The sequence below is a fragment of the Trachinotus anak genome, unplaced genomic scaffold (assembly GCF_046630095.1).
Source record: "Trachinotus anak isolate AG129_WGS33_773 ecotype Australia unplaced genomic scaffold, CSIRO_AGI_Tana_v1 ptg000011l, whole genome shotgun sequence".
NCBI lineage: Eukaryota > Metazoa > Chordata > Actinopteri > Carangiformes > Carangidae > Trachinotus > Trachinotus anak.
The window spans coordinates 13,209,758-13,223,743 of NW_027273862.1; the positions used below are offsets into that span (position 1 = coordinate 13,209,758).

Genomic DNA, 13,986 nt, shown 5'->3' on the forward strand with positions numbered 1-13,986 from the left:
AAAACTAACAGCCAGGTGTGAGTGTGTAGACTGCAGTTTCTTCCTGCTTTGGCCCATATGTCTGTACAGTATCTGTAATACTGTCAAAGCAATTATGTGCGCTGTTTTTCATTCTACCAATAAAATTAAACTATTGCACCTACAGCCACAACCAGAAGCTAGTGCAGCGATTTGAACAACTGCCACACAGGGAGGTCTGCGGTGTGTGTTGTGGTGTGTGCAGTTTTGTAAAGTAATGGGTTGAGCATGTAGGGTAGGCTTAGTGGCTCCCCAGGGTTGGATTTCTACCATTGCACACACACACACACACACACACACACACGACACACACGCATACACATATACACACACACACACTCTTAATGAGGTCAGAGTCAAACAGCATTTCAGCTGCAGCACTCCTCCCTACTAATAGTTCCACAGGGTTTGTGAGTAAGTGATTATATCTAACTGGATTATGGGGCCTGATTATCCAAAAATGTAATCTGTGACAAACAGACAAATTAGGAGGAGGTTGTCATATTTCACCGTGGATCTGTTTGAACCCCCAACAGTAAGTTTCTTAAAATCCTTATTCAGACAGATTTGGGAATAATATATTCTTTTGAACCAAAACCATTGGCAAACATTTTCAGGATGATTGCAGGTTGCATGAACGCAGACACACTCGCATTAGAGCAGCAGATGGGCACTGGGCAGCTGAACCACTGAAGCAGGCAGTTGTAATAGTTCACATCCTCACTCCTGCCATAATGTTCATAGCAATTTGTAGATTTTTTGCAAGAAACCTTAGTGCCTGCTAAGTTTGCACCTTTGATCTCAAGGGCGAAGCTGCAGATCAATGTCTAACGAGACATCTGACAGGACATAGAAGGGTATTTTAAGTGTATTTTTTTTTAATTGACATTCTGCTGTCCAGCGGTTCTTCAACTCATATGTCCATCATTTACCTGAGCACCTATGCTCTGTAAATCAGAGATGTTGAACAGGACCAGCAACTGCCACTTATGACATGGTGTATGTAGTCTGTCTCATTTAAAAAAAATGTAAACTTCTCACACTGAGGAGAAAAAAAATCACATTTTCACATTGACTTCAAATAAGTCCTTCTATCTTGCAGTGAGCTGAAATCTTTTCTCTTAAAGCTTCATGGGTTTTTTTTTTTGAACAGCTAGGGGCACAAAGAATGATGAAGACACTCATAGACTCATACGAAACCATGAACATCCCATTAGTATCACGTTTCAAGCCACCTGACAATTGTGATCTAACATGCCCTGACCTTTTGGCTTTGGTCTAATTCACCAACCCCATGAGAAAAGTATCTGGATCTGTTGGACCTGACATTTTCATCAATCACTGATTCACTAGTACTCATTGCTGTTTTGCGCTAGACAAATACCATACATCTGGGAGGTTCCAGTTTGTTTGTTGGAGTTTGTGATTTTATATTTGAGAGATGGTGAGAGCTGTGAGACTCAGCCATACGGTGTAGTTAATGGAAGACCAAACCATTGATCTAAAAGCTGCTTTCACTTTTAGTTAGTGTCACTGCAAGATAAGTGTGTCTAATCTTGTCATTTTTTTCACTGTGTGTCCTTGGTGACTGCTCATACACATCATATATTAGGCATCAGGAAAATTTAAGCAACTTCACTTTGCTTTTCTAAAATGAGTTGACTTAACTTGTGATTTAGTGTTTCAGAGGTCAGCACACTTCTGACTGAAATGTATTTTTCCAAACATTAATCACAAGTTTGCAACGATATCTTTCTGAAACCACAATTCTGTCATTAATGCAATGTTACTTTCTTCTCTTTATGTTTTTCAGGACACGTCCCAAGGTCCAGTTCAATGGCTATGTCGGCCATGAAAGCTCCAACGGTCAGGCATCATTTGAAAACCCAATGTATGACACCAATATGAAGCCCACTGAGGCTAAGGCAGTTCGATTCGATACCACACTCAATACAGTCTGCACTGTGGTATAGTCCAGCAAACCTGCCACTATACAGTGGTTCAGTCCAACCTCGATGGTTGCAGTCTACGGTGTGGTTTACCTGAACAAAATTGAAAGAACAAACATATGATTTGGACTCGTCACCGTGAGCAGTATGTGTTGCAGCATGCTGGTCCTTTGTCAGCATAATCTGCACAGTAACGCAGCTCTGCTCCATCTCCTACCTGAACAATGGTATCATCCTCCTCTCCTTAGAGTCTGAAAGTGCTAAATAAGTGGGAACCAATAAACAAGGGAGTAGACAATGACATCTTCAAGTAAGATGAAGTCTATTGTTCAGGAGATCAGTGCAGGGACCAGAATTCTTCTTAAGCACTGTTGCAATTCAAACATCAAAAAAAGAAAACAGAGAAGGATGGTAGAATTAGTAGAACTTCCTCCATGAGCAACAACTTATTTGAACAGTGCTCATCCAGTGTCAGCTGACTAAAAATTTGACCCAGCCTCCTTTTGGAAAGGGCTTTGTGTGGTCAGTGTCATATGACCCTCCCTGTAACCTGAGTAGTGGTTTACCCCAACCTAACCTCATACCCCGGTGCCAAATTTGCACAGTGGTATAGGCTTACTAACTCCCCCTGCTGTAGGCCAGACATCGGTTTGACCAATGTGATGCTCTACCCTCAGGGGAAGCTCATAGACTATTCCACCCCTCAGCCCCCTTCAGACAATGAATAGCAATTGGACATTTCCTATATGTCAACACAAAACCCTCACTGGTGCTGGACCAAACCTCCCACTGGACTTCCATCATGCTGGACTTGACAAGGCTGGACTCTCTGATGTAATGGCAGCTTACACAGTCTGTTTTGGTGGAATCTGATATGGATTGTACAGGCTGCTGTCAAGCTGACAACCAAATTCAGTCGATGCAGTGACAAGTTCAACCAGACCAATTCCTTCAAAGAAAATGATACTCTTATCCAGTACTGGATGCTAGTATTAAATTAGTACTAGAAGGGGTAGACTAGTGGTATACAGCAGGTTCAAATAACAGTTGCAGATGAATTTGAAATGTTTTAGCCTACTTGGAGAACTGAATGGGTTAGGTTTAATATAGCAGGACAATGAGTAAGTTGTCAGTTAATGATGGATTTTGAAAAAGGTTCCTGTCATTGTCTTTTCCCTCTGCCACTTTCTGCATTGCCTTTTATGACAGTGTCTGCCTACAGTATTTGGCAATAGTCTGGCTAAAACATACCAAATCAATCATTTGCAAATGCTATTTTTCCCAGGTTTAGTACTAGAACTTGTGAACCAGTCCTAAATGAGTTTTGGGCATTTTAACAATATTCTATAGAGATCCTATACACCGAAAATTTGTCACAATATTCCACACTAGCACTAGGCAGACTGTGCTGAACCAGAAAACCAGACATTTCAGTGGCCAGGCCAGTGTACACAATGGACTGGTTTCCAGTGGCCTGTCTAACACAATCAAAGAGTCAGACAACTGAGTCTTGTTCTTTGCCAGGATTCTGTGTGGAAGCCTGGAGGCAATAAGCTGTCAAGATCTTCGACTGCTGCAATCAGCTGAGACCAGATCCAGGAAATGATTTGTCTTCTCGTAACTTTGGTCGGGATTATCAGTCAGTGAAGCGATGACTGATTTTTTTTTTTTCTACACTATACTCTCCAGACACAAAATCAGAAACAGATGAACAGATTAACAGACAGACTGGTTGACTGACAGAAAGTAGACAGACGAATGGACAGATAGACATCTCTGTCAGTTGTGCTGGAAAAAAGAGACAAGGACAGGTTGCTATGGAAACAGAGACAAATAGTTGTCTCCAGTTGTCTCTTCTGGCATTTTTCTTCAATGAAGATATTGACGAACAGACTATATGTTCAAAAACCCAGTGGCCCCATGGGACTTCCCAAACCACTGCTGCTGGGGACCCCAAAATATAAACTTTATATAAACTCTTAAACCGCACAAATTTTGCACTAGTGTGTTTTTCTGACTGGGTTATGAAAAAAATGAATAATTTTTGGGTCTGAAATGGGTTTGAAAAATGAGTCATTCGAAAAAGAGAATTTTATTCAAAAACTTCTATCTTTAAAAAGATGAGAAAATGACTAAATACAGGGTTACAGAGTGTTTGTATATACACATTTATATTTCACACTCCCTGTTAGCAGAAGGTGTGACCACATGCTATACTGTTGTTTATTTCGTTGCCATGACAACATGCTAGCCAACAAGAAAGTTGGGATCAGTTTACCTGTGGACCTCTGAGCTTCTAGTGTCACATAATGGCACCACACTCCTGCCATTTTTAGAACAATGGCTGCTTCTGAAAGCTCATACTGAATACTGCTGTTACTATAATTTGTGGAGAAAATACAGAAAGGCTCACATCCATAATATATGGTCCCAGTGAAACACTGGTGCCACACTGCTACTTTTATTTACAGGCATTAAATGGCTCCATTCTCTGAGATACTCCACTCCTATGGTAAACTAAATAGTATACAATTTGAGATACTTCACACAAGGATTGCACAGTATCTCTATATGGACTCATTTTTCTCAGTGAATGAGCAGTAGTAGTAACAGTATAAGTTTCCAGAAACATGTGACTGTTTCTCTAACTCTCTTTAAAAAGATGTGTTGTCAGTGTTCCTTACTGCTCATATTTTCATGCATCATCTTTCAACACATTTTGCATAACTGATGCACATGATCATATTTCAACACACCTTTTTAAAGAGCACACAGTGCATGCGTGACCTGTTTGAAAAATGGTCATTTGAGACAGTGGACAAACAGATACAGTATGTAGACAACATGCACAATTATTGTTGTCGACACTTATTGCCCCCTGAGCCCCTCCATTGTTTGAGAAATACCTCGTGTGCAGAGAGTAAGTTACATCCTGTTTATCAATGCTGGAATCTCACTGCAACAAATACACAAGCTTAGCGAGTGTGACCTCTCTTTCTGCTTATTTCCTGGTATTTTGAGTCCAAATGTCATGCTAACACCCATGAGTCTGCAGGATCCGAGATAATTGGCTAGTTCCAAATCACTTGCCAAGCTTGTTATTTTTCGCAGTGTTCTCTCAAAATATTTTTATTTTTCGAAAGATGCTGCACTTGGTTTAGATCACAGATGTAACTGCTTTCAGTGTGTGTCTTTCAGTGTCTTCAGGCCCGTTTCCTGTTTGTTTCACACTCTACGCATAACATTCTGGCATTAGGTTTACACCTCAGGCATTTGCTTTAACCTGCATGATTTTTGTTGTCCAATTGAATTTTCCTGTATGGTTCTCATATTTTCAGTCATTCAACCTCCATTACACTGTCATATCCTTAAAAACAACACATCACAAATCCATTCATTTACACATAAAATATCAAATGGTAGGTAGAACGTATGAGAATCAGATAATAAAAATTTTTCATTCATAAAATTGTTGTTGCATATCCAGGCCAAGACTCAGTTCACTGAAATCAGAGAGTGGATTTTCCCAAGAACTCAAACACTGAAAAACATTTGGCATGAGAAAGTTGTCACCTCCACCTGTTTTGAAATGAGTAAGAATGAATGAACAAGCAACATGTTTCCATTTACATTATTTTTGAAAGTGACTCTACCCCAGATCTGAATGCTGCAAATGAAATGTCCTGAAACAAGGGTGATTCTATTTAGAAGCAAGACTAAAGGATATTGTTGGTATTACAATGTCCATTGTCAGTCTGTTATTCACAGTCTCTGCTTCAGGGCTGGGGCCAGACATCCACATACACATACACCAGTGTGAGACACAGAAAGAACAGATATGCAGATGTTTGTAGTAGCTATAATACTGGCAATAGTTAAAGAGTGCAACAAGACAGAAGACTCACACTCTCAAATGTCTTCACAGGAATAAACAAGACATCTGTAAACAACAATAGCGCGTATGCTCACAAGATTGTGAGCCACCTCTCTTTTTATTGCTGGAGTGCACCCAGTGCCTCTATTTTTCAATTGATTTAATTAATTCAATTGAGATTTCCTATGGAGTCAAGACTGCATAATGGAGCCTGAAAAATTAGAGGCTGTAAGGTTTCCATAATAAAAGGTCTAATTTTTGACAATTAATGACACAGATCTGATCTCCTAGTGTGCCTAAACAAAAACTGTAGAGTCTTGTTTATTCTGGCGTGTAAAGAGAGGGACAACAGAGGTTAGATTTCAGATCTTGTGTGCCCACAGAAACTCAGCCAAAGACAAAGTAAATATTTGTGCCGAACCTTAAAACTTTTGGCCTGTAGGCCATAATAACATCTAAAGCTTACAGCAGGGCTCTGAAATTATTACACTGTTTCTGTAAGCTCACAAGAATGCCAGATGAACTCAATTTTGCTAGCACAGAAAATCTTCCATTTTAAGAAAGAGAGTTTGACTTTCCCCCAAGTAACCCTTCAGTGTTTCCCTCAGTAACCAGCATTGTAGTGGCAGATGTCATCTGCCACTTTGATGCCTGTTTCTTTCAGTAGCTCACCGGTTTTCCTGTGTATAGTCAAACACTGAAGGGTGTGGTTTCATTACATCAGTCTAGGCCTAACATAGTGTCGATGTAAGTATTTGTTAATGTCAAATATTTGCCAGTGTACTAGTGCAAAGTGATGTGGGGATTTGTTTTCTGATTCTGTTTGGAGTCTTATAGAAAGACTTTTATATGCTGAGTCATGGTGGAGGTGCAGAGAAAGCTAAAGTGACAACATACCCCTGGATTGTTGGAAGTACTCACCAAATGAAATACATACTCTTATTCAATATATAATAAGATCTATTTTTCAATTTTGAAAATAAAATAGATCTGTGATATGCACAGTTTAATCTTGGAAGGAGGCAGATGTCGACTTGATAGCTGAAGATGATTCAATTCAGATTATCGTTTGATTGACATCAAAGGAATATGAATCATGGGAAAGGCACTTGTCTATAAGGCCTATATGTGTTTCCTCTCAACTATAAACAGCAGAAAGCTTATTTTAAATCTTAATAAAATCTAATGTTATAACAAAGGACCCCCTCTGGTGCAATGAAATCTTGTTTGGTACAGCTCTTCTGTTCATTTCTGTTGGAAAACATAGGAAATGCAATAGAGAGGCTGCACATTCTGTAAGGCTGATAACAGTGTGATATAGTACAGTGATTTCTGGCCTCTGAAATATATATATAAATAAATAATTAAAATTAAAATATGTGACAGCTGACTGCAAGTTAAAAAAACAAAACAAAACTATGTTTCTGCTTCTTCAGCAGAGATCTCTCTCAGTTTGGGTAGAAGTTGTTTCTAACTTGCTCTAAAGTGGTATTGTCAGCAGTCCTCATTGAAACAAAAGGGGTCTGGGTTGCTGCAAGCTTAAAAAATACAAGCCATTGTAAATGTCACGCATTGCCCGTTCACACAGTGTCTTATGATACAGACAGGCTTCTAGATTACATCTCGATGTAGATTACATCTCGATGTAGTAGCAGTAATCTAAATTACATCAAAATGGGGTATGTGAGTCATTTTAAACACGGTCCAAACACATGCGGTGAGGACTGCAGAGTGAGCGCTGAACCTTTCCTGCAGAAAATGGTGTAGGAACATCCAATTTAAGTCTCACTTGGGTAGGAACTGTGTCATACATGTGTTCATATGTGGCTCAGTAGCCATATTGATCTGCAGATGGATTTTTATCTGTGCTGAAATTTTGTTGCCAAATGGAAATAAGATTTGTGTGTGTCTGTGCTATTCCTGGATGATCCTTCTTCCATTCACATACACGCATATAGTACTGCTTTCATTTTCATTTGCCCTTGACAGGACTTCACCTTCTTCTCAGTAGTTTGGATGGAACAAATTTCTCATGCCATAGTTCAGAATTAGAGCTTTGAGGAAAATCTACAACTTGGTGACTTAACTGCAGCCCTGCTTCACTCATCAGTGCAAAGGATGAATAATTGTCATTTCAGCACATGGCAGCTTGTAGATTGGGACACCAAACATATTAATGCTATATTTACACGCTACAACGACAGGATGCATTCTCAGCAACACATATTGACATGCAGTAAATGGCTGTTGCTTGTGAATATGTACCGAAAACTATTGTTTTGTTTTTGATGTCCCGAATGGCACAGAGATATAACGGCAGGTCCTTAACAGGAAGTTGCTGTCATCATTAATGTTATTGTTTTAAGCATCATAATTCACAATTGTCATTATCATCACTTTCATGTATCACCATCATCATGTGCTGCTGAACTTGAAGTAGGTGCAAAAGAAAAAAATTTTTGTACAGAAATCTATTTTTTATGGAGAATTTGTAAAAAAAACAAGACAAATTATTAAACATGCTGTACTTTTTATGAATAATGATGTAGGTACAACAAAATCTTGTTCATTAAGTCAATGTTTTTACTGTTACACACCATGTAAAAAATTTATGGTTCAAACTGAGTATCAAATATCAAAATGTCATATGATCTCTTTTGTCTATTACGGCTGCTTTTACACAGGAACAGAAAACCTTGTGGGACCTGGAGTTAATCTTCTTCATGCTGAAGAGATATGTAGCTCTGGGTCACATTTGTAAAGAAAAAAAAAAAAAAAGATCTGCTATTCATAACTGCAGTCTCATAAAATTATGTGTCAAATTCCAACTCTTCCAAAGCTCGGGGCGGGCAAAGTGTGTTAAGTCAAGTCATTGTAACAAAATGGTATAAAATGTCTTGATACATAAAACATTTCTGAGTGGCTTCTAATGTGGCAGCAGCACCGTAAGAGTTGTCTGAGCGTTGGTGGTTCTTCACATTAAAATATCTTGTTTACATATATGTTTGGAATTGATTTTAGGTACACACACATACACTTGGAACAAAAAATGAACACCAGATGTTTAGTGTCATAATGTCATGAACAGTATGTCATGGTTGGGTTGAAAACAACACCTCCTGCTAAAGACAGTGTTCTTGTGTAACAGCAGCCCTGTGTGACTGATCCTGATGTCTGTATCTGGGAGAGGGATGACTTCCACAGGCACAAAAGATTTTGGATGACTTGCCCCCTTTACAGCTCAAAATCTGACCTCACGGCTGTCTAAGCAAGGAGGAATATGGTTCTCTTGCTTAGACATTATGGGTTTAAAGTGATAAATAAAGTTAAGTAAATTTAGACTCTAGCAGCAAACTGGCAACTGTTTTGGAGGCATCGATGTTGGTAAACAATTGATAAAACTAGACTGGTACTCTAAGTTTTAAATTTAAAGGATGGAAAATTACATTTTTCTGTCCTCCCATGAGATCATGACAGAGAAACAACATGGAGTGTTATAAAGGGTTAAACAACAGATACTGTATGTGAATGCAGCCTCACAACCTGCTGTTAAAGAGACTCACAGTTTATCTATCAGCTATTTTGAAGATATTATTTGAGAATAAAGTTTTTGATACAATAATTTCTCTTTCGTACCAATGTTTTTGTTGACTGCCATCCTGATGTATGAACCTAAAGTTTCTTCCAGGTTTGTTGTGGGATCCCTGCACAGTCCAAAGACATACTTGTTAGGTGAGTTTGTTATGTTTTTTGTCTAGGTTTATTAGCACTAGCCTTAACCCTTTATTAGCTCAGATCAAATGACTCACCTATACAAATCTACTGCAGGTAATTCACTGACCATGGATAAGCACCTTACACAGTCAGTAACAGGGGATAATCCATGGCAAAGAGTGAAAGAACCTTTTGTTTTCCTCTGCATTGTGTGTAAAATAAAGTGCAGTCTTCACTGAGTCATTCAGTTACTGGTAGCAAACAATGTGAAGGGTAATTAGTGGATTATCTCACTCATCAAATTGCAATGACTATTGGCTACTAATATCTTGTGGCATTACGGTCTTGAGATAGGAACTTTTGACTGGCATTGTCTTTGTCATCCTCCAAAAAATGCTACCATCAGCACTGCATAAACACTTGTTAGTCACTTCTTCTCCAGGCACACATATATGTATGCCATGGTTAGAAATTTTACACCAGAGCATTTACTTATTTTTGGCTGGATTGCAACAGCAGGGCTAGCCCTATAAGTGCAAATGTCGGTGACTGACAGCCTGACTGACACAGCCATCGGTCAGCATTCCCTCTAGGTTTGTGCTCCTCCAAAATGAATTTGGCACAAATACTTTCTATGATGTCGCATTGTTTATAGGTAGTGTTGCCAACTTAGCACCTTTGTTGCTAGAGTAACCGACTTTTCAGACTGTTTTAGCAACTTTTTTTTGTTACTGTTTTGGACAACCTTAGCTACTCCCCGAGAAGAGAGTCACCAGTAATGCCCTATGAGCATGAGGTCAGGATTTTCCTCCCTAGGCACACACTCTATGTCTGTCATTCAATTGACCACCCAGCAGCTGACATGAATTAACTGACGTGAATGAGCTTCTAACTTTTTCTCCAAGTGATCATCTTACAAGTAAATATTGCTGAAAATCATAATAAAATCGTCTTAAATTATGTGTTCAGTTATTTTGCCGGATGATGTCGTGGTTATAAAATCGGGATTTTAGCAGTGAAGAGCAACAGCTTGGAAATAGCTTGGAATCGCCTGCTGGTTAACATCTAGTGTTAACGGGCTATGTTTCAGTCACTATTTCATTCTTGCTCCGTTTTACACCAGAAACCGAAAGACATGTAAATATGTCTAAATTCAGAATTCAGCTGTATTAAAATGCTATATATGTGAACACTAAGTAAAACAGAAGCAAACAGATGGCTAATGACAACAGGCTAAGACCTGCTGTCATTTAGTAACATTTAGCAAGTTTTCAAATACATCCTCAATTTCCTAAAGGGACCATGAATGTTCAAGCCATATACTTGGTTTTTACCACATTGAAGAATATTTCTTTTCTGGACTGTTTCCATGGTTACATAGTTTGGTCAAATACTTTAGGACCAGCAGATCATACCACTGAGATATTGTATATACGTAATGCACAAGTAAAGAGATTCTATCAGGGACTCCTATGAAACTAAAAGAGGAGAGAGCTTTAGGGGGGTTAAGGGAGAAAGCAGTACAACCCATTGAGCCGCAGCATGTGGCTTGTTGGAACCACAGGGCAGAATGATAACTTGTATTAAATCAGAATCAGAATCAGTTTTTATTACCAAGTATGTTTCCACATACAAGGAATTTGTGCTGGTGGTTGGTGCAGTTGGGGATCGGGGGGGATCAGTGACAGTGGGGCTCTCTAGCCTTGTTGATGAGGCTGATAGCAGACGGGAAGAAGCTATTTTTGTGGTGAGAGGTTTTGGTCCTGAAGGATGAAATGAAATGAAACTTTATTTATACAGCACCCCACAAAACAAGGCTACAAACTGTTTTTACAGGAGAATTCAGGACTAAACATCAAGACTTAAGAGATTAAAATAGAAGTGAGAGAAGATGCACAATGCAAGAAATCTAACAGTAGGAAATGTAAGAAAAACAAATAATTAAAAGTAGTGAAATGAAATGAAAGTAATGAAAGCAAAAACAGCAGACCAACCGAAGCAGTAAAATAAAAGCTCGCGCTGATAAAATGCTTTGACCAATGAAGAGAGGCCATTGGATGTTATGCTTTCTCTTTGAATTCAATAGCCTCCTCAACCCCAGTGGTCCACCAGGTGAGTTCGTCATTACGCACACATCGTGTGTTGATTTCTGCTCAGACCTACAGAGTGTATCTAAAATTCCTGTGGTAAATCCTATTATCTTCTAAATATGTTAATGTCTATTTCACAGAAAACTGTAGAAAACTATGCACAAAACAAATAATATTTCCATTTCAGGATGACCATGGAAAATTCTATAACTTGGGTTTGAATTCATGTAAATAATGACTTAACCCTCACTTGAGCGCATACAGTGCATTTGGAAGGTGTTTAGACCCCTTAAATTTTTTCACATTTTGTTGTGTTGCAGCCTTAAACTAAAATTGAAAACAAATGAAATCTACATTCAATAATTACAAGGTGAAATCAAAACATTTCTGTAAATTTATTCAAAAGGAAAAACTGAAATATAATATTGACATAAGTATTCTGACCGTTTGCTATGACACTTGAAATTTTGCTCAAGTGTCTTCCATTGTCAGCTGTGAGACCTTAGAGAGACAAGTGTGTGCCTTTACAAATCACGGCCAACAATGTAATTTACCACAGGTGGACTCCAGTCAAGATACAAAAACATCTCACAGATGATCAACAGTGAGAGGCACATGAGCTAAATTTTTAGTGCCATACCCAAGGGTCTAGATACTTCTATCAATATGACATGTCAGTTTTTCCTTTTTAATAAATTTGAATTTCCATAATTCTTTATTCACTTTGTCATTTTGAGGTATTGACACTTACCGAATACACTGTACCTCCAAGACCAACAATCCTACACAATGCTCTAACCTGCAATGTTAAGGAAAGTGATAGAAAATTCATGGATCTGCCTCTTTGACCAGATGCACATCAACATTTAACAGGTTCTTCTCTGGCCCATGCACCATCCCTCCACCAAGTTTGGTGCAAGTCGGTTCTGTACTTTTTACATAGTCATGCTGACAAACAAATAAGCGAACAGACATAGGTAAAAACATAGCCTCCTTGGCAGACATAAAAATAAACAGAATATGGATACACACTACAATATGTGTCAAAACATCTTTATTAGGTAGCTGATATAAAAATTAACATTAACACAGACCGAAAAACTTTGTCTACCTTAAGTAAGACATAGATGCTGTTATCTGTCAGACTGTATGAAATACTGACCAAAGTGCTTTATAAAGAAATTGAAAACTCATTTATAAATAAAAAACAAATAGGTAAAGAAGTATAATAGACATGGAATTTTTAAATGGTGATTGATGGGAGAGACTTGACGGTGACTTTCCCACATACTTGACAAACTAAAGCAGCGCTGCCAATTTTTAGAGCAGAGTCAGCATACTGCACTTATCAATATCACATGAAGTGCCACAATCAAACTTGATGCCCAGAGTTGTCCCAAAGCTCAAACAAAGGGTAAAAGATAGATATGCTGATCTTTATTTATACCCCATAGGCCACTTTGCCCGTCTACTGTGTCTCACAACGTGGAAGAGGACCACAAGTTGTCATCAATGAAACTCATATTCCCTCATGTCAATCAGATCAGACCATTATCAGGCTGATATCATGTAGTCTTGGGAGGCTTAAAGTGACTGTGAAAAACTGTAAACAAGAGTGAGCCAGTTTGTAAGTCATTATCAGGGAAGGCGCTCCTACATCTGTCTCTCGATAACATCACAGATTAGAGCCCTCGCTGCTCTGGGTTTAATTGTTGCCAGACAGTTGTTGACTTAACAGGCAAACTTTATCACCACGTGAGTTGCTGTCACAGAATTTCATTATTATTGGTTTCAGTGGAGAGTTTTAGTATTACATCTAAATGCTGTTTCAGGGGTCTTTACATGCTGCCAAAAAACATATCTTGGGGAAACACTGAAATGCCATTATGTACTTATTGTATTGGCCAATTGCCTAAAATGGGAAATGGCAATGGATTTTGGCAACATTGCAGGGATTTAGGCATGATTATCATTTTGGCATCATCCACAGTTGGCAGTGTGAATGAATCATTTTCCCTCTTTTGCTTTCTTTCCCTCTCTCTTTGTGAATATGTGTGTGTTGCGTGTCTATGACAAGACATGGAAATTCAGGAATCCTGTTGTGCAAATGCCTCTTGAGTCTCCTCATCTTCCTCTCTCCTGCTCTGCTCTGTCTTCTTGCTCCGTTTTTCTCTGCCTGAGTCTTTGCTCCTCTCTCCTCTGTTTTTTTTCCTCCTTGGCTGTCTGAACAAAGGTGGTGTATGATGGTGGATATCTCATTGCAGCAAGTTAGGGGAACACTTTTGAACCACATGCACGTGTGCACACACACACACACACACACACACACACACACACACAC

At 38.8% G+C, this 13,986-nt stretch overlaps 1 protein-coding gene across 1 annotated transcript in view; it reads left to right on the forward strand.

Moving 5' to 3' along the window:
- The window catches only part of LOC139627768 (CUB and sushi domain-containing protein 1-like), a 400,363-nt gene extending 390,903 nt beyond the window's left edge, over positions 1-9,460 (forward strand). Inside the window, exon 75 of the mRNA XM_071488859.1 lies at positions 1,832-9,460. Within this exon, the coding sequence (XP_071344960.1) occupies positions 1,832-1,991 (160 nt within the window). The 3' untranslated portion in view covers positions 1,992-9,460. The remainder of the gene's footprint in view (positions 1-1,831) is intronic.
- The last annotated feature ends 4,526 nt before the right edge of the window (positions 9,461-13,986 follow it).